The sequence below is a fragment of the Sphaeramia orbicularis genome, chromosome 11, assembly GCF_902148855.1.
Source record: "Sphaeramia orbicularis chromosome 11, fSphaOr1.1, whole genome shotgun sequence".
In the NCBI taxonomy this organism is placed as follows: Eukaryota; Metazoa; Chordata; class Actinopteri; order Kurtiformes; family Apogonidae; genus Sphaeramia; species Sphaeramia orbicularis.
The window spans coordinates 36,811,224-36,835,045 of record NC_043967.1 but is presented as its reverse complement, the minus strand read 5'-3'; the positions used below and the strand labels follow the sequence as shown (position 1 = coordinate 36,835,045).

Genomic DNA, 23,822 nt, shown 5'->3' with positions numbered 1-23,822 from the left:
TGAAAAACTATCTTTATATTCATTTTGGCAAAGTCGAGTGGATTTCTACAACCTGTTTTAATTCCTGCTTCATTTGTTATGTCTATAACTAGTTACATCACAACATTTGCACATATAAGGTAAAGACTTCCAACAAATACTTCTCAGAGTACGACATAATTGTTTGTCAGCAGCAGTGGTTTAAGTAAAAACTGAAAATATGTCCAAATTTTCAAACTGATTACCTAAAATGTAATCCACTTTATTTATATAGCACATTTAAACAACACAAACATTTCCAAAGTGCTGCACATCATATAAACAATAAAACAATTAAAAAAAATACTAAAAACAATAAATAAGTACATAACTACTATAACAAACTATAGCCGTGTTCTGAATAACACAAAATCAAATAGTAGTAAATAAATAAATAAAAAAAAGACAGAGGAGCACACAATTTACACGGAGTTAAAAGCCATCAGTTGTTGGTTGCATTAACGAACACAAGGGGCTGAATGGGACAGAGCAGCACAGCCAACATCCTGGAGGGGGCGGGGCATGAAGTGGCTCATTTGCATTTGAAGGGCCAGTGCTCAAAACCACCTTTCTGATGTCATTACTCAGAAACAGGGTTGAAGATGGACCTGTGGAGTTGAATTAATGAAGAATTCAGACCCAGACATAGCATTTACAGTTTATGCAGACCACAGTAAAATGTTTGAAAATGCCTAATTCCATTTAAAAAAGCAAAATATCACTCCTTTAATCTTTGGCTCAGTGTGAGTGCGCCTGAAGAACACCAGGTGGCTTCCCTTTTTTTTTGGATAGAACTTAGTGTTGTTTACTTTCAATTTTTTTTCCTACTACGAAATATAATTTTACATGTTTATAGCTTAATACAACGTACATCATTGTGATAAAAAGTGAAAAAAAAAATCATGAGTATATGTATTCCTGTAGGTATATGTTTTACCCCAGCGATAAGGTGCTTTGCTGGAAAATTTTGAAAATGACCCTTAAAAGTCCTTGAATTTGACCTTGAAAAATGTGAAAAATGTGTTTGAACCCTGAATATAAAGTTTTGTATGTTACCTGATGAGAGAAACCACATTTTTGTCCTCTTAAATGTGTCTTGGTGATTCTTTTATTGGTCTGAATTGTCTCAAATTCAGTTTTACACACCGTTATATTCAAGCCCAAATAGGTAATATAATAAATCCCATAGATTTGTTTGAGAAAAACTTTATTCTAAGCTTCGAGGACAGAAATTAGCAAGGATCTAATCTGATGAGTGTCTCAAGGATAATCTTTATGTAGACCACAGGGAAATGTTTTAAAATGCATAATTACCTATGTAATGATCGGTTATGTTTTCATCGGGGTTTGTTTGTCTGTCTGTTAGCAAGATAACTCAAGAAGTTATGAACAGATTTTGATGAAATTTTCAGGAAATGTTGATACTGGCGCAAGGAACAAATGATTAAATTTTGGTTGTGGATCGGGGTGGGGGGTCTTTTCTAGTCCCATTTTAAAAAAGCAAAAATATCACTCCTTTAAGAACGGTTAAAAATAGAGAAAAATGAATTTGGGAGCTGCCACAGAAGTAACACTGGGTCTTTATGTGTTAAAGTAAAATCTGTATTTGTGTCTTTGTAGGTGGACTTCGCCTTCACCGTATGGCAGAGTTTTCCTGAGCGGATCGTTGGTTACCCGGCCCGAAGCCACTTCTGGGACAGCAACAAGGAGCGCTGGGGCTACACATCCAAATGGACCAACGATTATTCAATGGTGCTGACTGGGGCCGCCATTTACCACAGGTACGACCGCGGCCACACACACCTCCAACTATCATTTTCTGAACTCGTAAAATAAAAAAAACAAAAAAAACCTGTTCCGGTGCATGTGTTTACATCAGTATGAAGCAGTTGTGGCTGTTTTGTGTTTTTCTCCTCCCTACCTCTGCTTCGTTCCCCTTCTTTTACAGCAGGATCACAGCTTTGCTCCTCTCTGCTCTCCAGTGTTTCTTTTGATACAACACTTTGATGCAGTGATCTGTAGATTACAAAAGGAGGTGTGATGTTCAGTCTAGCACAGCCTCGGGAAAGCACTGTTTTGACACTGGGCATGTTTTATCCAAAAAAATGTCAATTTGTCCGCTACAGCGCGTTTCATAGTTTCTGCATTTAGTTTTACCACAGCCCTGTCAGCTTTAATATGGCTTCTCTGAGCTGTGATGGGAACAGTCCATTAGGCTGAAGTCAACCAATCACTGTAGCCCAACGCTTAATCACTTCCAATAAGTCAGTCATTCAATCCATCAGGAACATATAGGCTCAGTCAGATGTATGAGCAATGCAATTGGACTGAAGGATAGTTTTCACCTCACATGGAATGGAACTTATAAAAAAAAATCTGCCTTGCATTTAAAATAACACGTCCGGACACGTCTTTCTAACATCCTGCTCTTCATCCGTCTACAAAGTGCAGAAATCTTCTGAAAACCCAAGCTCACGCTGGCATTTGGAGGTATTAAGAGAGGCTGTGAACATCCAGACATTAGTGCGTATGTTAGCCAGTTAAAATACTCTGTAATGTGCACAACTGAGGAAAACATGAAGAAGCACTGAAATGGGATCAAAAAAAAAAAAGAATCTGTGCAGATAAACTCAACACTTTTACTTATACTGATGTGCTAAAGTCTGCTCAAGTGGCTATAAAAGAAACACTAATAGAATAGAATAGAAAAGAATAGATCAGAATAGAATAGAATAAAACAGAATAGAATATAGCAGAATAGAGTAGAAAAGAATAGATCAGAATAGAATAGAATAAAACTAAATAGAATAGAAAAGAATAGAGTAGAATAAAATAGAATAGAGTAAAATAGAATAGAATAGAATAGAATAGAATAGAATACCCTTTATTGTCATTATGTGCACAATGAAATTAGGAGGTCAACTCCAGTCAGTACAGCAATATTTACAATCACCAGTGTTACAGAAGAATAGAGTGAATATAAAATAAAAGAACTAAAAAAATAAGATAAGAAAATATAATAATAAAAAAAATAAGTGGTAAGTGGTATTGTCACATATTTTGGCATTGATCCGGCTGATATCATCAAGTGTGTGCTGATGTCAGCATATCAGTTACCTCTATATATGTGCCAAGTTTGAAGTAAATTGAAACAAAATTTGTTTTTATAGACATTTGAAATTTTGCCCGTCATAAGAAAATGGGGAGGGGGGATGTAAAAAAATTCATAAAAAATTTTAACTTTGACTTACTTTTCCCCTAAATTGAATCACATGTATTCTGAGTCACTGGCAAATTTGGTATGAATTCAACCAATACTTTTGCTGCTACAGACATTTGAAATTGCACCCATTATAAGTAAATAGGGGGAAAAAAAAGAGTTAAAAAATTCATAAAAAATGTAAACTTTGACCTACATTTCCTAAAATGTAATGACATGTATTCTGGGTCTCTGGCAATCTATAAACCCAAATTGGTGTGAATTCAACTAATAGTTTTGCTGCTACAGACATTTGAAATTTCACCCATTATAAGTAAATGGGAAAAAAAAAACATTTAAAAAATTCATAAAAAATTCTGGGTCACTGGCAATCTATAATATATATATATAACTCAATTTGGTATGAATTACAATTATAATACAATTACAATTTAGCAAATTAACATAAGAATAGAGCTTAGTGGAATTAAAAAAAAAAAAAAAGATAAAACTGGATAAAATATGAATAGATGCAATTTACAATATTAACAGTATATGTATCTATGAACAGTATTAACAGTATGTACTTCCTATAAAAATACTATGTATATCTGTGTAAAACAGTATATATTCCTATGAACCAGGTCTATATAAAAATAGTGCATTTATTTTTTGATATATATTGAATAAATATTGCAGGACAGAAGATTATTTCACGGTTATACTCATTGCACATAATTCACATTTAGAGGATTATTGTACATTATGGGAAGTGATTCTGAGGATGTAGTAGAACAGGAAGAAAATATTAATATGTACTGTTCAACAATTTTTGTGCAGATTATCATCAGTTTGCTGTTTGAGCTGCGCGAGCCAAAATAAACATCAGAATCTGACCACACGTTTTTTATACATCTCTCTCTTGCTCTCCTTTTGGTCTGATTTAAAAAATAAGATATAAACACTGAGATAACTTGACATTGTTTCACACTGTTACAGAAAAATGGAGATAGTTTTCATAGCTTCTGTTTAATCTGTGATCAAATAAAATCAGTGCATCATGGGGTAGATTCTCTACAACAGGGAAACACGGGCAAGGAGTGGAATTGCATAATGATGGGTAATTATGGGAGTTTTGGTCAGTGATGCAAAAAAAAAAAAAAAAAAATCTGAAGCACTTCAGATTTGAGGTATTTTATTATTTATGTTGAGTTAAAATTGCAGTGCTTGATAGTTGTTTAGCATCAGTGTGTGAAAAGTCCATAATTACCTTTCAGCGGGTTGTGATTCAAGTGGACTGAAAAGACATGAGACTTCTGCATCTGTGCTTCCAGGCTGTAGAAAATCCATCCAATGATTCCCAGGTTGGGTCTAATCACAGGTGTTTTCAAGGTTTAGTACGTGATGGATTGCTATAATCATCAGTCGCTGACCAGAATTATTTAGAAAAGACCCGGATGTGATTCTACTTGAAAAGGTGGCTTTGCTTTTCTTTAACAGCATGAAATAATGTCAAATTTATTTGGATTCATATTCAAGAATTTTCTGCAACTTTAATTCTTTTTGGATTGCTTTACATTTAGGTTAGTATAGAGGTGAAAAAAGGGGTTTGTTCACCCTATCAATCAAACAAATCAAATTTTATTTATACAGTACCAAATCATAAGAAAAGTTATCTCATGACACTTTACATATGGAGCTGGTCGAAACCAGACTCTGAAGACAATTTACAGAAACCCAACAGAATCCTTCAGGGGCAAACACTAGTGACTGGTGACAGTGGAAGGAAAAACTACCATTAACAGCAGAAACCTGGAGCAGACCCAGACTCCTGGAGGATGGATGTCTGACAGGACCAGCTGGGGTTGAAGAGAGAGAGAGAAAAGGAAGAGAGAGAGAGAGAGACTGTTTTTTTTCCCACTAAATTTTTTTCCTGTTTTTTTTTCCACAAAATTTTTTTCTTGGTTGTTTTCACTAAATTTTATTCCTGTTTTTTTTGTTTTTTTGTTTGTTTTTTTTTACCCCACAACATTTTTTTCCTGTTGTTTTCTCTTCAGTAAAATTTTTTCCTGTTTTTTTTGCCCCACTGATTTTTTTTATTTTTTTTTTTCCACCACTAGATTTTTTTTGGGTTTTTTTCCCATTTATTTTTTTTCCTGTTTTTTTTTCACTAAATTTTTTTCCTGGTTTTTCCCCCACTATTTTTTCCCTGTTTATTCCCCCACTAATTTTTTTGCTGGTTTTTTTCCCACTTTTTTTTTTCTTTAGTTTTTTTCCCATTCATTTTTTTCCAGTTTTTTTCCCACTAAATTTTTTTCCTGTTTTTTTCCCCCACTAATTTTTTTGCTGTTTTTTTCCCCACTAGATTTTTTTTTCCCATAAAATTTTTTTGCTGGGTTTTTTTTCCCCACTAAATTTTTTTCCTGTTTTTTTTCCCACTAAGTCTTTTTATGGTTTTTATTTTTCCTGTTGCCAATTTGCACATACATTTCCCTGCACTTAGAGTGCTTGGGGAGCCTGGGGGAGCCCACCGGTCCCCTAATTTGAATTTGTGTGCTGTGTATGTTTTTAGTTAACCTTCCAAGACCCAGGACATGTCAGCAAAGCACAAGCTTTTTTGTTTTTTATTAAATAAGTGCCTATATTGGAAACATCATGATGCAAGTTTTTTTCAGATGCAGTTTTTTAAATTTTTATGGAATGTCCTTTGTGGTGGACAGGGTTCTTTTCTTTTTTTTGTATAAAGTTGTGAAACTCTTGTCTACAAATGTGGACAGAAAACCCATAGCTGGGTCTGAGGAGGTTAAAGCACTTATTTTCCTTTTTGCGTGTAGTGCAGTGATCATGTTGTGGGATGTGGGGCCGCTGGACCCCTAAAGACTGAGGTGCTGTAAAGGGGGGGGGGTAAACATGATAAATTTATGGGGCCCAGCATTCCCAGGGGGCCCAGTGGATATAGGTTAGAAGTTGTGAAAATTTCATTTAAGCTCCGGAGTGAAAGAGAGGCATAGAAGCTGGAAGTCAGATGTCCAAAGTTAAGGTTCACTTTCGGTTTCATGCCAGTTAAGGCACTAATGGAACACCCCCACCCCCCCCATACATGGTGCTGTGGGTCAGTTGGTAGAGCAGACTGTCCAATGACTGAAGGGTCGGCAGTTCGAATCCTGACTCCACATGTCAAAGTGTCCTTGGGCAAGACACTAAACTCTCAATTGCCCCTAGTAAGGCCTGGCAGCACCTTGCATGACTTCAGATGCCTACTGGTGTATGAATGTGTGTGTATGAGCACTTTGAAGGTTGCTATTTTTACCACATTTTGATTGCACACTACTTAGAGAGCAAAGATAATGTAACATGATGTTGTCAAATCAATGTCAGTGAGATAAAACATCATGTATGAGAATATAAATGAATAACCGAACAGGATAAAATTAAATATTAAACATTAAAAAGGGATATTATCACATAAAATCGTATAATTGTTATAAGGCTAATTATAGTTTTCTCAAACAATTTTTTTCGTATTATTTCCATGAAATGAGTAAAAACTAGTATTAGAGTATGATAAAATGTGAGAAAACATCAGATTAGCTGCATTAAAGGTGTTTTATTTCATAGTTTTTACAGTCTATCACTTTATGATGATGGGTTTGAAATATATATTTCTTCACTTCAAAAATGTAACACATGCTGTCCAGCTAAGGTGATATTTTTGTAACTCCATGAAAAATAGGTTCATAAAAAAATTCAGTCGCATTGTTTATTCATGCCTAAAGAGGAATAAAAACACTCAGGAAAAAAAATCTTAATTAAGGTTCTCATAATTCATGCGTGAAAGGGTTAATCATCTCCTTTAACTGACCCTGTGGTTTTACTTCCTGACCCTTCTATTTGGACAATCATGTATATTTGTATCAGCTGTTCCTGTAGAACACGTTGCTGAACATCTCTTCTCCTTCAGGTATTACCACTACCTGTACACCAACTACTTGCCCACGAGTCTGAAGAGCATGGTGGACCAGCTGGCCAACTGCGAGGACATCCTGATGAACTTCCTGGTCTCTGCTGTCACCAAGCTGCCGCCCATCAAAGTCACACAAAAGAAACAATACAAGGAGACAATGATGGGACAGGTAGGAGCATGTGGAAATCCTTTATTGATTTAGATGACTTATTAGCTTAACAAGCTTTATGAAAGAGCTCCAGAGAATTAGTTCCCATTAAACACTTTTACCCGCTTTGATTTTTCTCGCCAGCTTTAGTTCCCCCTTCTTGCCGTGTTTTTGTCGCGGCCTTTCATTTGGAGCAAACTCTGGCTGCTTTATAAACACCATGAATTATTCTCTTTGGGTTCAAAGCCGCCAGTAAACAGGACAAGTCGCTCGCAGCGGAGAAACAAAAGCACAGAGAGGAGGCACGTCACTGTCGAGGCCTTGCGTCATCGTTTCTATTCAGGTTCCAGCGTCGCAAGATCTAGAATGTGATCCAGCTGATTATTTATTGAGGAGCGTTAACGTCACGCTCGATGCAGAAATGGTCTTGTCTTGTCACTGCGTCTGAAGTCGGATGATGTGATTGAATAAAAGAACGCGGTCGGATGTTTCTGTTGACCTTCTTTTTTCACCATCTATAGTAATCACATGGCTTCAATGGTGGAAAGAGTAAAGTAAATGTAGTAGTACTGCTCTAAGATAGTACTTATGTAATAGTTTTATCAGAAAAATGGACCTAATATGAAAAGTACAGTAGTCTCTGTCAGTCTGTGTGTTTCCATGACAACTTTTATTCCTGGTTTAAACTGATTAAAGGTTAGATCCTATTTCAGATGCCCATGTAAACACCTTATTCCAGTTGAAAAAGAAAAGTTGGGATTAAATTTAAACCCGATTAAAATCACTGGTTTAATCCACTTTTGAATCCGGTCTAAATTATTCCTGGGACATGTAAACCCTTTATTCCGTTTGGACTTTATTCCTTCCATTCTGCACATGCTCGTTGTCTTGTCCTGTCGCGATGACGCACACATTCTGCGCTGGCGGAAGAATATGCAATGCAGTCTAGTCAACCCAAACCGTTCCAGTGGGCTATTCTGATGGGATCTACCAGCCTGGAAAACCCTGAAGGAAGAGTTCACCACTTGTTTTTTATTCATTCATTTGTCATGCACTAATGAGTTTGATAAGTGGGCAGATCAGTTTGCACTGCAGTGCACCGATTGCCTTGTTCTCGCAGCCCTTCTGTTAGCTTAGCTTAGCCTAGCTTAACATAATCACTTCATTCCTATGGTCAGACGTAGCCAGGCTTTTATAGGTGATTTGTAGTATTTTATGAGTGATTTTGTGAAATTCAATTCTCCCTAATCATTCCTTTAGTCCGGTGGGGTCAATATGATCACAAACTGAGGCTCAAATCATGGCCATGTGACTTCCTGCACTAATAAAATCTTGGCAAATAAAAACTAATGCGAAGTTAAAATGGTAAAGCAAAGCTAGTTTAGCGCATGCATCCCTTCCAACAAAAAGATTTTCCAACTTCCGTCAACACAACAGTCCCAAGATTGTATGAGTGCAGTAAGTCGCGGATCTAAAGAAATAATTAGGGAGAATCGGATTTCACAAAATCACTTCCAAATGACTACAAATCACCTTTAAAAAACTGGCTACGTGTGACCATGGAAATGCAGTGACTATGCTAAGCTAAGCTAACAGAAGGGCTGTGAGAACCGAATAAACGTTTCTCATGTACACCTTTATTCGGGTTTAACATTTCCATGTAAACAGAAGAGAAAGTACTTTTGTTTCGAATTAATTTCTTCTGGAAAAATAAGTCGGATTTAAAAAACATCATGTAACGGTAACCAGTGTTTTCCTATTATATATGATAGCAGTGATGTGTTTGTTGTATTTTGCCGCTTTAGATGTTTAAAGTTCAGCTCATTTTAACTACTTCATATAGTGGTGTGTATTTTAATCCAGAGCAAATTATGTATCTAAAAAAAGCATGAAAAAACAGGCCTTTTTTTCACTTTTGCAGCAGTCAGTTTGTTCAACCCATGAAGCACTATTAATGTTGACAGCACATTTTAATTCACTTCAAGTCACTGTGTTTTTTGTTTTTTTTTTTTGGTCTAAAATGTCATTTTGCTTTAGTCAGATTTAAATCATCTCACTCTTAATGTCGTAGTCTGCCTTTAGTCATCTAAATGTACAATAGATTTAACTCAGTGACTATTTTGGTGAATGGGAACCTTTTCATTTCATTTTTTTTGTGTGTATCTAATTTCCCTAAAACACAAGGGGATGAATATTTTAGTTGCTGACTAAAGTGTCAACAGAATTTGTCTTTGTAAATCAGGTTTTATTTAGTTATGATCTGTTTCTTTTGATTAAATATGACTTTTTATGATATTATTGATATTGTTCATTCACAAATTACTAAAGGAAAACTTCAAAATCAACATTGGAATGAAAAACTCATCTGAAAAGTAATTAGAATCAGACAGATGATGTAAAAGTAGAAGGTTAAAGTTACATTAACCCATAAAGACCTAATACTACTTTTATGTCAGATCCTAAATGAATTTTTTCTCTCTATGTAACCTTTCTTAAGTGATTTATCACCATTTGTCATAATATTACTCTGTATTTTGTATTTTTTCACTGTAAATCATGTATTTGTCTCAATATTTAATTTAGATGTTCATAAAAACTCAGTAAATTCAAATGTTATTTTATCAAAACAGAGAAAACTGAAGAAATAGTGACTTTTTTCTGTAAAATCTACCATTAACTGAACATAAGTGTCTCCATCCACTGTTATTTATTAAACTGTGAGTTTTACTGGTGAATCAATGCTGTAGAAGATGATGGTATTCACTACAGAGCCTCTGAACGTTCAAATGGGTCATATCTGATGACCATGAAAAGATGATAAACTGTATTTTACACCAATTATTTACATGGATTGATAGAATTCATGGATGAACAGGTATTAAACACTTTAGATCAGTAGATGTTTGGGTCTTTATGGGATAAATGGAAATGCTTAAGTATTAGTTACTTGAATATTCACTACAAACAAAAAGTTAAGGATATTTTTCATTTTTGGGCTATTTTTTTCAGTTGGGATTCTTGCACAGTGCTTTTTCATTTTATTTTATTTATTTCGTTAATGGTTGTGCATTTCATCAGCAAACATTCAATAATCATCAAGTAAACAAACATGTACAGGGGTTGGACAAAATAATGGAAACACCTTAAAACATCAACAAAATATAATTTAATATGGTGTAGGTCCGCCTTTTGCGGCAATTACAGCCTCAATTCTCCGAGGTATTGATTCATACAACTTGTGAATTGTTTCCAAAGGAATTTTAAGCCATTCTTCAGTTAGAATACCCTCCAACTCTTTTAGAGACGATGGCGGTGGAAATCGACGTCTTACTTGAATCTCTAAAACTGACCATAAATGCTCAATAATGTTGAGGTCTGGGGACTGTGCCGGCCATACGAGATGCTCAACTTCATTAGAATGTTCCTCCTGCCATTCTTTAACAATTCTAGCTGTATGGATTGGGGCATTATCATCTTGAGGTGAAGGTGTTTCCATTATTTTGTCCAACCCCTGTACATGCCCATGCTCGAAAAGGAGCAGGATGAAGAAAATCTTATATTTCCTGCCCCCTTCTAAATAATAACAGCCTTAATGGTTAGCCATACACAACTAGCTATAAAATCATACTGTATAAAGTCAGACAAACCAAACTAATTACATCCAAAGATATTTCAAAATTAATACAAAACCAAGTGCAAAACTACATGTCCAGAAAGTATAAAACATAGGTAAATATATACCTGACAAAATGATGCAAAAGCATTATACCAGACCAAAATAAGTAAATAAATGTCACAAGATGCAGTACAAATACGAAGCAAAATGTAAAACTTATAACTGTCCATATAATCTCATTGTTCTTTCTTTATACACTTTTTTCAGTTGGAATATGTTTTTACAGTCCTTCAGCTCATTATAAAGAGAATTCCAGAGTTTAACACCCACCACTGATACACACATCTGCTTCAAAGTTGTCCGTGCACACTGGTGTTTGAAAGGACCTTTCCTTCTACGCTCTTCATTCTCTGAAGTGAAGACAAACAGTTCTTGTAATTTAGCTGGTAGTGCTTTACTTTTGGCCTTGAACACAACAAGTAATGTCTGTAGCTTAACTAGCTCCTGCCATTTCAGTAATTCAGAATTAATAAATAATAATAATAATTTACTTTTTTGTGTGTGAATTGAATGGAATCACATTTTTTAACCCTTTCATGCATGAATTATGAGAGCCTTAATCAAGATTTTTTTCCGGAGTGTTTTTATTCCTCTTTAGGCATGAAAAAAACTCAATGCAGCTGATTTTTCATGAACCTATTTTTCATGGAATTACAAAAATGTCCACTCAGCTGGAGACCATGCGTTTAATTTTAGAAGCAAAGAAACATGTATTTACTGATATACTGTGTGAAAACTATGAAAAAAAAAAAACATTTTTAATGCTGCTAATCTGATGTTTTCTCACATTTTAACATACCTGCATGGAAATAATATGCAAAAAAAACCAAACAACTTTTGTTTAAAAAACAAACAAAAAAAAACTGTTTATTTCAGTCTGGTAACAATTAGCATTTTTTTTTTACACTCAAACATGTTACTGCAGATCAGGTTTATCTAGAACAGCAAAGTTACAGTAATGGCATGAATTGCAGCGTATGGGATGATGCACAAAGCAACAAATCCATAAATATACAAGAAAACACCTTTGATCAGCTGTCCACTGCATGAAAGGGTTAATGACCAGACATAGTTTTATGTACAAATGGTAAAAATGACTAAAAAAATGACAAAAAAAAAAAGAAATATCCTTAACTTCTTGTTTGTAGTGTATAACTGGTTTAAAAGCGTGACATTAAAGCTGTCCTTTTGTCTTATTTCCTCCCCTTTCGTTCCCACCAGTCTTCAAGGGCTTCTCGCTGGGCCGATCCGGACCACTTCGCCCAGCGGCAAACCTGCATGAACAAGTTCGCCAGCTGGTTTGGCGCCATGCCGCTGGTCCACTCCCAGATGAGACTGGACCCCGTCCTGTTCAAGGATCAGGTCTCCATCCTACGCAAGAAATACAGGGACATCGAGAGGCTCTGACAGGACCGGCGCCCCCTGGGGGGAGAACCCACGCAGGGGGAGGCGCGAGAAAGAGACTCGGTGGAGAGTAGAAGGAGTAGTAGGACGACAGCAGGATGGACGGGCAGCGACACGGCTCTGTCTTCCACTCAGCACATCGCCAATGACCACAGCGCCGCTGCTCCAAGGACATGATGCAGGAAGGAATGCATAGGAAGAGAGCAGATGGCGTTTGGATATGAAAAAGACAAACAAAAGAACGCAAACACAGACAGACAAAGAGAAACTGACGGACATGCCAAACAGTACTGTATGTTCACAAACGTGCAAACGGCAGCACACACTACTGACGACGAGAACTCGTGCATAGAATATTTTTTTGTAAACAACAGCGACAATGACTTTCCTGCTCTCTCGGCACATGTGCAGGATGGTAGAAGAGGGAAGGTGTCTGCGAACCTGGAAACCCCACCCATCACAAAATCCTACCAGTACCCCCCCCCACCCACCCACCCACACCCACTACCCCTCCTCTCCCCAGTCTGCATCAGGACGCAATACTGGACTCATGCCCTGCTTTGTAACCCGGGAATCCCTGTTTTCAGTTGATTTGATTTCTGTACAAATCAGCTTTTTAGTATCGCTCTGGTATCCTGTCTCTTCTCTTTGATCATCACTTTTTAATATTTGGTTTCCTGGCAGGAAAAGGTAAACAGCACCGTCCGACCTGTTATTACAAAAGCCTGACAAGATTTCCACAGCAAAGCAACCATTATTTCCTGATACTCAGCTATCGACACACATCCATGAGCCTGGAGTCAGAAAACATCCTGTCTGCCGTAGCCATGGCTCATTCCTTGATGTGCTGATATGGCTTTTATAATGGTCTATCTGCTTCCCTGTTATCACTAAGATAGGTTAGAAAAACACCTCGTTTCATATCCCATTTTCCTCTCATACTCGACACGGCAGTTGTACTTTTCTCATCTTTTTTTTTTTTTTTTTTTCTCTTACTTTCATCATCTTTTATTTCCCCCTTCAAACTCTGTGCTTTTACTCTTCTGTGTGTGTGTGTGTGTGTGTGTGTGTGTGTTTATGTGTATGTGTGAGTACAAAGCCTTGAAAAGTTGGCTCATCCAACCATAAGCTCAAGCGGAGTACATTTTCCCTCCGTTGGAATGAGCGAAATGAACATTTCTAGATGAAATGGAGCAGAACGTTGCATTCTAACCCAAACTCGTTTCGCCCTTTTTTTTTTTTTTTTTTTTCCTTCCGCATGCCCTCAAAGCACTATCTTTACGGGGGGAAAATGGAATAAAATTTCAGACTACAGCAGGTCTTTAGTGACCGGCGTCATTTCACCAGAGTGCTTGTTGGAAGATTTTGAACGCTGACCGCTTCAGTGCCATTCATCAGGGTCTGCCTTTAAAATTGTTTATTGCACATCACGTTGCCTACATCATTTCCAGAGGCCTGGATGCTCTCGTGTTTTAACATTTCAGTCCAATGTGGCTCACCCGCTGCCATATATTTTCCTTTTTTTTTTTTTTTTTTTTCATGATACATCAGAGGACCTTTGGCGCTATTAAAGTGACAAAAGGTTTTCTCCTCCATTTGTCAGCCAGAGATACGTTTGGACTTCAATTAGGTAAACCTATTTCATTTGGAGTGCTGTTTTATTCCCAGGGGACAAGCTGTTGATGAAACACTCTAACATTATGGACGATTGTGTTGTCAAAGCAGTGACCCACAAACATGACCTGCTAGCTAATGCTCACCCTGGGAGGACAGCTTTTTATTATTTTATTTTTTTTCATGTTTTTCTCCCCCCCTGACCCCCCCCTTGTACGTAGGGCTGTGTTTTGGCAAGAATCTGGCAATATGATACAAATCACAATACTAGCATCATGATATGATATATCGCAATATATCATGATACTGTTAAAAAGGCAATTTTTTGTTTTCTTTTTTTAAAAAGATTATTTCCTGGAAGAATTGGATTACACCAGAAATATGCACAAATACTAAACAGATTTTTATTTGATCAGAACATGATCTAATACTATATCACACAATTTTTCAAATTCTCCTAGTTTCCAAAGCAACTAACATCTGCCACTCTCAGTAAAAACAGTAAAAAGTGCTTTTAGGATGCTTCAAATAACCATTATTTAATGAAACGGTGTTAAATAATAGGATATAAACAATAAAGAAAAACAAACAACAATGAAAATCCACCATATCTGCATTTGAATAAATACCTAAAAATATCAATGCAGTACTTTTTAACCCTTTCATGCATGAATTATGACAACCTTAATCGAGAGTTTTTTCCTTGAGTATTGTTATTCCTCTTTAGGGATGAAAAAAAACAAAACAATGCGATGGATTTTTTTATGAACCTATTTTTCATGGAGTTACAAAAATGTCCACTCAGCTGGACACCATGTGTTTAAATTTAGATTCAAAGAAACATGTATTTACTGATATACTGTGTGAAAACTATGAAATAAAAACATTTTTAATGCAGCTAATCTGATGTTTTCTCACATTTTAACATACCTGCATGAAGATAATATACAAAAAATAAAAAAACAAGCAACTTTTGTTTAAAAACAAAACAAAACTGTTTATTTCAGTCTAGTAACAATTTGCTTTTTTTTTTTTTTTTTTTACACTCAAACATGTTACTGCAGATCAGGCTTATCTAGAACAGCAAAGTTACAGTAATTGCAGCGTATGGGATGATGCACAAAACCACAAATCCATAAATCCATAAATATACAAGAAAACACTATTGATCAGCTGTCCACTGTAGGGACCACTATGCATGAAAGGGTTAATATCGATACAGTATTGCGAAATGAAATATCGCGATATATTGCAGAACCGATATTTCCTAACACCCCTACTTGTACGCCCACTCCTGCCTCACCCTCATGTCATGTGTTGCTCATAACCAGCTCCCTGTCACTCACATCATCCAGCTTTACTAAACCTAACCCCTTATATTACCTTATTTGTATTGGTCAGACAGATCAAAATGTTCAAATAATGATAATAATTAGCCATCTCGGCCTTTAATTGATCATTTCAAAGCTGTCGGAGAAAATGGCTGGCTCACAGTCGAAGTTTCCACACTCTGTCATTAGGTCTGGACGCAGCATGTGGCTGAGAGCGCAGCCAGTCCACTCACACATTTAGTTCACAGACACTTGAATGAAAGCAGTGAGCTTTTAGTGGCCTTTTCTGTCAGGCAGGCATTCAGCATAATGTCTCAGCCAAAGCTGTTCTTGCGTGTGTTAATCGCTAGCCATCAAGATCATCAATATCCCACTCAGCTTTTTTTAAAATTTTTTTTAAACATTGAATCATTCATTTTTTTATTCAGTTCTAAGAGTTTATGTAAAGTATATCGTGTCAACACAGATGACATCCATTCTTTTGTGTCATATCCAAATGTGTTTTAGTCGCCATATATCAAATCCAGCAAGACTATCATGTTTTTTTTTTCTCACTTGTTGTGAGTATTCGTGCTCATAGGACGTCAAGTTTGGAGTGTGTTTTGTCTGCCAGGAGAGATTAATGATGAACTTAATGTGGAGTTGCAACAAAAACAAAAAAAACATCGACAGCAGGGGTGTCAAACTCATTTTAGTTCAGGGGCCACATTCACCCCAACAGGGATGTAACGATATGAACATTTCATATCACGGTTATTGTGACCAAAATTATCACGGTTATCATTATTATCGCGGTATTGTTGAAATTGTGCTCAAAATGTTCAAAAAGTACTAATACACACACTGAAATAATTTAATCAAGTTGTATTTTGAAAAAAACAACAACAAAAAAACAAATAAAATAATTGGCACAATGTACCTTCTGTTACAGAAACATTGGAATATTAACCCTTAGTGGTCTGAGCCTGTTTTGGCTGTTTTTCAGTCCTTTTGATTTTGCCTTTATATACTATATAAACAAATGTTTACTATACCCATGTTTGTTTGTTTGTTGTTTTCAGCACAACTTCATCTATATCATCTGTCTATTATTTTTTTCACTTTAACCTACTATAAAAACATAAAAGACCAGAAAACACACACAAAAAAAAAAAAATCCGATTTGAAAAATGTATATACTTTGTTGCATAAATGACACAAAGATGCTTAATGAACCTTTTCAAAGACTTTAAAAGTGAATATTGGTTCCAAATATTAGGTATATACAATTAAAAGTGTAATAAATTCAAATTATACTCAAATATTTGACATAAAAGCAGATCTTTACATAGGCGTTTTCTCCCCTAAAAGTGCGGTAATCAAACACGGTTATCATGATAATTAGAATTTAAACAGTAATACTAACCGTCTGCAATTTTACCGCAGTTTATTGTTATACCGGTAATCGTTACATCCCTACACCCCAATAAGATCTCAAGTGGGCCAGATCACTAAAATAATAACAGTAACAAAAGTAAAATTAAATGGTGTCAATGTTTACATCTATAACGTTTCCTTAAAAATCTGAATAACATGGACAACTTGAAATGTCTTAAGAAAAACAGGTGCAATTTTAACAATATTTTGCTTCAGTTTATCATTTACACATGTGCATTACAACTTACTTTACAATTACAAAAACTTAAAATATTTACTAACAGGCAGAATATTTGTAAAATTGCACTAAAATCTCTTAAGACATTTTAGATTGTTCATATTTATTCAGGTTATTCACATTTTTTGAAAATGGAAAGTTTGTCAATGTAAATATTTTCATGTAATTTTCCTTTTTTTACACGAAAACAAGAAAATTGGCGGTGGTCATTATTTATAGGTTACTTCGATAGTATTTTACTGAATTGACCCACTTGAGATTATATTCGTATGTGGAACCTGAATTAAAATGATTTTGACTCCATAGATTGTTAATATCTTCAGTGCAATTTTTGTATTTCACAAATTTATCCCACGGGCCAGATCTGACCATTTGGCGGGCCGAATTTGGCCCCCGGGCCACATGTTTGACACATGTGATCTACAGTATTCTGGGAAAGAAAAAAAACAATACTCCTCACTTGGTCTGCAGATGGTCCTTATTTCATCTTCAGAAAAACATACTGTTTGAATCCATATCAAGCCTTTCAAGTCTGACTGTTTGAGTTACTGTTGTTGATCATCTCAAAAGAAACCCCAGCTTTGCATATATTTCACAAAAACAACACCATTTCAAATCCCTGCCACTCTCTGCACTGTACATAGACATATATTTATTTTTTGAAATTAAAAAAAAGAAAAAAAAAAAAAGAAAAAAGCCTGTGTATGCTTTGAGATGACGTGGCAAGCACATGAGTGATCCTGCATCGCTGAGGGGAGTTAATGGTATTTATTCAGTTTATTTTCTACACGCTGTGCACATTAATCCACACAGATGCCGATATACAGCTCATATTATGTTTCACTCGGCATTGGGTGTTTTTTCCAGGGGAACATTTATCACGCTCTCACACTGCTGGCATGCACAACTCCCCAAGAGAGATGTAACATTTCAAGTTACAGTGGTAGTTTTAACTCCGGCAAAGATTGCATAAACCGGTGATCTAGAATCGGAATGGGCCGCACCATCTTGGCTCTCAGCAGGAGTTCAATTGCAAAGTCCCAATAAAGGCGACACCGACTGAAACATGGAAAATAATAAACAGCTGGGTCCCCTGAACCAGATGGAAACACTTTCAGATTGTACTGTAGCGTCGTCCCCCCCCCCCCCCCAATGCATACGATAATGCACAGGTGTCAAACATGCAGCCCGTGGGCCAAAACCGGTCTGTCAAAGGTTCCAATCTGGAATCTAGATGAATTTACAAAGTGCAAAATGCAAAAATTACCCTGAAGGGCATCAAACTCAAAAATAACAGCATAATAACCTAATAAATAATGACTCCAAATTTTCTCCTTGGTTTAACTCAGTGGTTCTCAATCTTTTTCTGTCAGGCCCCACTTTGGAGGACAAAACATCTCCAGGGCCCCCCTCAACCCCAACAACATTGTAACAGTGGTGCAATTATAACTTTTATTGAAAGAAACATCAATACTGTAACAATACTTTTTTCTTTTCCTTCAGTTATTTGTTGCACAAATTAAAAGTAACTCAGATTTTTGTGTGAACAATACAAATAAACTCAACCAGACTGCTCCCTGAGACAATATTTTTCCAAATAAAAATAGGAAATGCACAATTATCTTACATCTATGACAGTAAAGTTCCTTTTTTTAGAACAACAAACACATTTTGGTAACAAAGACGAACATTTTAACAATATCAGTGGCTGCAATGAGCCTGTTTACACTGCACATCTCAGAACATTAAAGTGCAAACTGTACAAACTGTGCAAAAACACAAACATTGCACATTTGTCTTTTCCAGTCCTTGTCCATTCAAACCTAAACTCTTTGTCTAGTCCAGTGACAGATCATCATGGCAGTAGATTTATTTGTTGTACCTCCCTAAAATGAGTCCACGGTGCTCCAACGCTAATGCATTAGTTGTAACCTGGAAAAAAAAAAAAAAAACACCAGGAGTGACCCCCCCCCAGCAAGCCTTCACACCCCCCCTAGGGGGCCCGCCCCACAGTTTGAGAAACACTGGTTTAATGTGGAAAAAAATAATATGACATTATGCCTATAAATAATGGCAACACCAATTTTTTCTCTTTGATTTATTGCAGTGTTTTTCAACCTTGGGGTCGGGACCCCACATGGGGTCACCTGGAATTCAAATTGGATCGCCTGAAATGTCTAGTAATTGATAAAAAATAAATAAAAATTAAAAATTACTAATAAAAATTGATAGTATATAGCCTAAATGTTGTGTAAAATTAACGTTTATTTGCAACATAGCATAGCAAACTATGACATGATCAAAAACAAATTAATTTTGGCAAAAAAACAAAGTCTCTGTTTTGAATATCTGGGTTCACCAGAAACTTGTGATGTTAAAATGGGGTCACGAGCCAAAAAAGGCTGGGAACCACTGATTTATTGCAAAGAACATTAAATTCTGACAATAAAATGTCAATAACCTGAACAAATATGAACAACCTGTAATGTCTAAAGAAAAATAAGTGCAATATAAAACAATATTCTGCCTGTTTTGTGTCTTGGTAGATCTGATCTGTAACGCACATGTATAAAACAAGCTGAGGCATAATATTGATAAAATTGTACTTATTTTTCTTCAGAAATTTCATTTTTTTCCAGTTATTCACATCTTTTTTGTTTTGGATAGAAATAGTTTCACCATTTAACCCTTTCATGCATGAATTATGGGAACCTTAATCATGATTTTTTTTTTCCCTGTGTTTTTATTCCTCTGTAGGCATGAAAAAAAACAAAAAAACAATGTGATTGAGTTTTTTCTATGAACGTATTTTTCATGGAGTTACAAAATCCTGCGTTTAATTTTAGAAGCAAAGAAACATGTACTTACTGATATACTGTGTGAAAACTATGAGATAAAAACATTTTTAATGCTGCTAATCTGATGGTTTCTCACATTTTAACAATACCTGCATGGAGATAATATACAAAAACAAAAAAAAAAAAACTTTTTGTTTAAAAAAAACAAAAAAACAAACTGTTAATTACAGTTTAATAACAATTAGCAATTTTTTTTGCAGTCAAACATGTTACTGCAGGTCAGGTTTATCTGGAACAGCAAATTTACAGTAATGGTCTGAATTACAGTGTATGGGATGATGCCTAAGTGTCCACTGTGTTGGCTGATATGGAACTAAAACAACAAAATCCATGAATATACAAGAGAACAGCTGTCCACTGTAGGGACCACTATGCATGAAAGGGTTAATGTAATTTTTTAAATGATAAGTTGAGGCATAATATTGTTAAAATTGCACTTATTTTTCTGAAGAAATGTGAGTTTTTTCAGGTTATTCACATAATTTTTAAAAGTAAGTATTTTCATAATTTAATGGGGGGTTTTTTGCACTAAAATAAAGACAAAAATTTGGAGTTGTCATTATTTATGGGTTATTCTGTTATTATTTTACTACCCACTGCAGATCAAATTGGGCTGAATGTGGCCCCTGAAAGAAAATGAGTTTGAGACCCCTGAGGACGCTGTGCTTGAATTTACATTTTCACAGCTGGATTTCAGGTCAAATAAGGTGTTTTTTTTGTTTATTTTTTGTTGCTGTGTGCGTGTGATGGATGTGATCACCAGGAAAAACCTCTGCATAACAAACGCCTCTGTCATGTTTGTCATTTGATCGGGGGGGGGGGGGGGTTATGCAAGTGTTCACTGTCTGTTTCAGCGTACATGGAACAAGTTTACTTCAATTGTGCCAGGCAGTTTGTGTTTTTATAATGACGACGACAGAGCGCGCGCTGGAGTCTGTTTTTGATTTGTGCCTTTTTAATCAATGTTTGAGTTGTTGAAATGTCGAGCACTGTCTGTCCTAGACTTGTCATTTCCAGTCGACAGGCAGCAAAAGCACCACATGCAGGGCCAAAGCAGCCCCTGCCATCATACACTGGATGAGTCACAGCCTCCGTTTTTTTCCTATTATATCACACCCCTGTTGTCATCTTTGTGTTCGGACACTGTTGCTAAGGCGACGACGCATGTTTAGGATTATTTATCAGATCGGCCGTAACACAAACTCAAGTCAGCAGCCGGTGAGATCTGTTGATCTGTAAGGACTCGGTCAAGCCCAGCTGTCCTGATGCCTTCTCCTCCCTCCTACCGTGTAATTAACAGAAGACTTTTATAGAGGTCACAAATGAAATAGATAAATGCCAATTTTGTAAGAATGATTTATAAAAAAAATAAATAAACTCATATTTGATAACTGCATTTCTCTGCGTCTTTTGTCGACGAGCTGTTTTGTTTTCAACTGTTTGTGTCATATGTTGTGTGGGGGGGTATAAAATAACTGTAAATTGTGGTGGCTCAGAGGGGCAACAGCCCCAAAAATTATCCACTATAAGAAAAAAGAAGAGCCCAAAAAATTATCCACTATAAGAAAAAAGAAGAGCCCAAAAAATTATCCACTATAAGAAAAAAAGAGAACAGCCCAAAAAAATATACACTATAAGAAAAAAAGAGAACAGCCCAAAAAAGTATCCACTATAAAAAAAAAGAGAACAGCCCAAAAAATTATCCACTATAAAAAAAAGAGAACAGCCCAAAAAAATTATCCACTATAAGAAAAGAAAGAGAACAGCCCCAAAAATTATCCACTATAAGAAAAAAAGAGAACAGCCCAAAAAAATATACACTATATGAAAAAGAGAACAGCCCATAAAATTATCCACTATAAGAAAAAAAGAGAACAGCCCAAAAAAATATACACTATATGAAAAAGAGAACAGCCCATAAAATTATCCACTATAAGAAAAAAAGAGAACAGCCCAAAAAAATATACACTATATGAAAAAGAGAACAGCCCATAAAATTATCCACTATAAGAAAAAAAAGAGAACAACCCAAAAAATTATCCACTATAAGAAAAAAAGGGAACAGCCCAAAAAATTACATACATTTTGGGCTGTTCTCTTTTTTTTTTTTTTTTTTTTTAATTTATTTTTCTGAAGAAATTTCAGTTTTTTCAGGTTATTCACAGTTTATAAAAGTAAGTATTTTCATAATTTAATGGGTTTTTTTGCACTAAAATAAAGACAAAATGTTGGAGTTGTCATTATTTATAGGTTATTATGTTATTATTTTACTGGTCCGACCCACTGGAGATCAAATCGGACTGAATGTGGAACCTTAAAGAACTTGAGTTTGTCATCATCATCATCATCATCATCATCATCATCATCATCTGCAGCCGGATGCCGTTTCCCTCATATTGCAGCATTGTTTTTTGTTCACTTGCTGTTGTAACATCAAACATTTTCCAAGATGCTGCACATAGTTTTTTTAGCGCAGCCACATGTACATGAAGTTTGACTTTGCCGATAACATTTCAGATGATGTATATAGAAATTTGGGAACGGCTGTTCCAGACAGTCATGGTTTTGATGTTGCACAATCTGCACTGATCTCAGATGAGGTGTAACGACTTCACTGTTCCAGTTAGAGACATTTGTGACAGGAACAAATTATGATATTCAACAAAAACATGCCGTTTTGATAACTGTATTCACCAGCTTTGTTATGGAGCTTGACAAGGGACACACACACACACACACACACACTGTTCTGCTGCTTTGAGGTTTGGCTGCCTGCTCCACTTATGCCTCTGTTTCCTGTTGCATTCAGTTGGAGAGATTAAACCAAAGTTGATGTCATTTCTAAGATGATCTAACAGCCAAACACATGGACTAATTGTATCAAACATGCGGCCCAGGGGCCAAATGCGGCCCGCCAAAGGCTCCAATCCGGCCCCAGGGATGAATTTACAAAGTGCAAAAATTCCACACTTTTGAACTAAATCAAGCAAAAAAAAAAAAAAAAATTTGCTTGAATTAAGGAAAAAAATGTTGAATTAAGTTTAAAAAAAATTTTAAGTTTAGAAAAAAAAATCTTGAATTAAGCAAAAAAAATCTTAAATTTAGCAAAAAATCTTGAATTAAGCAAAAAAAAAAATAGCTTGAATTAAGGAAAAAAGCTTGAATTAAGCAAAAAAAAAAAGCTTGAATTAAGTAAAAAATCTTGAATTAAGCAAAAGAAAAACAAAAAACACCTCAAGTAAAAAAATCTTGAATTAAGTAAAAAAAAAAAAAAGCTTTAATTAAGTTTTTCCTTAATCTTGAATTAAGGAAAAAAAAATCTTCAACTAACTAAAAAAAAATCTTGAATTAAGAAAAAAAAAAATCTTAAATTAAGTAAGAACAAATCTTGAATTAAACACAAAAAAATCTCCAATTTAGCCAAAAATCTTGAATTAAGGAAAAAAATAACAGCTTGAACTAAGGAAAAAACCTTGAATTTAAAAAAAAAAAAAAAATCTTCAATTAAGTCCAAAAAAAATCTTCAGTTAAGTCAAAAAAATCTTAAATTTAGCAAATAATCTTGAATTAAGCAAAAAAATTCTTGAATTAACAACTTCAAATTTTTATCTTCGTTTTAGTGCAAAAAATTACATTAAATTATGAAAATACTTACATTTACAAACTATCCTGTAACATTAAAATGAACAAATATGAACAACCTGAAATGTCTAAAGAAAATTAAGCACAATTTTAACTATTTTCTGCCTGATACTGAGTGTTTAGTGTCTTTGTAGGTCTGATCCATAATGCACATGGACAAATGATAAGTGGAGGCAGAATATTGTTAAAATTGCACCTTTTTTTCCTTAAGAAATTTGGTTTTTTTTTTTCAGGTTATTCACTTTTTTTTTTTTTTTTTTGATAGTTTATAAAAGTAAGTATTTTCATAATTTAATGGGTTTTTTTTGCATTAA

General features: G+C 35.3%; 1 protein-coding gene across 1 annotated transcript in view; it reads left to right on the top strand.

Annotated features, from left to right (window-relative positions):
* The window catches only part of ext1b (exostosin glycosyltransferase 1b), a 382,194-nt gene extending 369,306 nt beyond the window's left edge, over positions 1–12,888 (top strand). Inside the window, exons 9-11 of the mRNA XM_030147124.1 lie at positions 1,639–1,799; positions 7,179–7,350; positions 12,227–12,888. Coding sequence (XP_030002984.1) covers positions 1,639–1,799; positions 7,179–7,350; positions 12,227–12,412 — 519 coding nt within the window. The 3' untranslated portion in view covers positions 12,413–12,888. The remainder of the gene's footprint in view (positions 1–1,638; positions 1,800–7,178; positions 7,351–12,226) is intronic.
* The last annotated feature ends 10,934 nt before the right edge of the window (positions 12,889–23,822 follow it).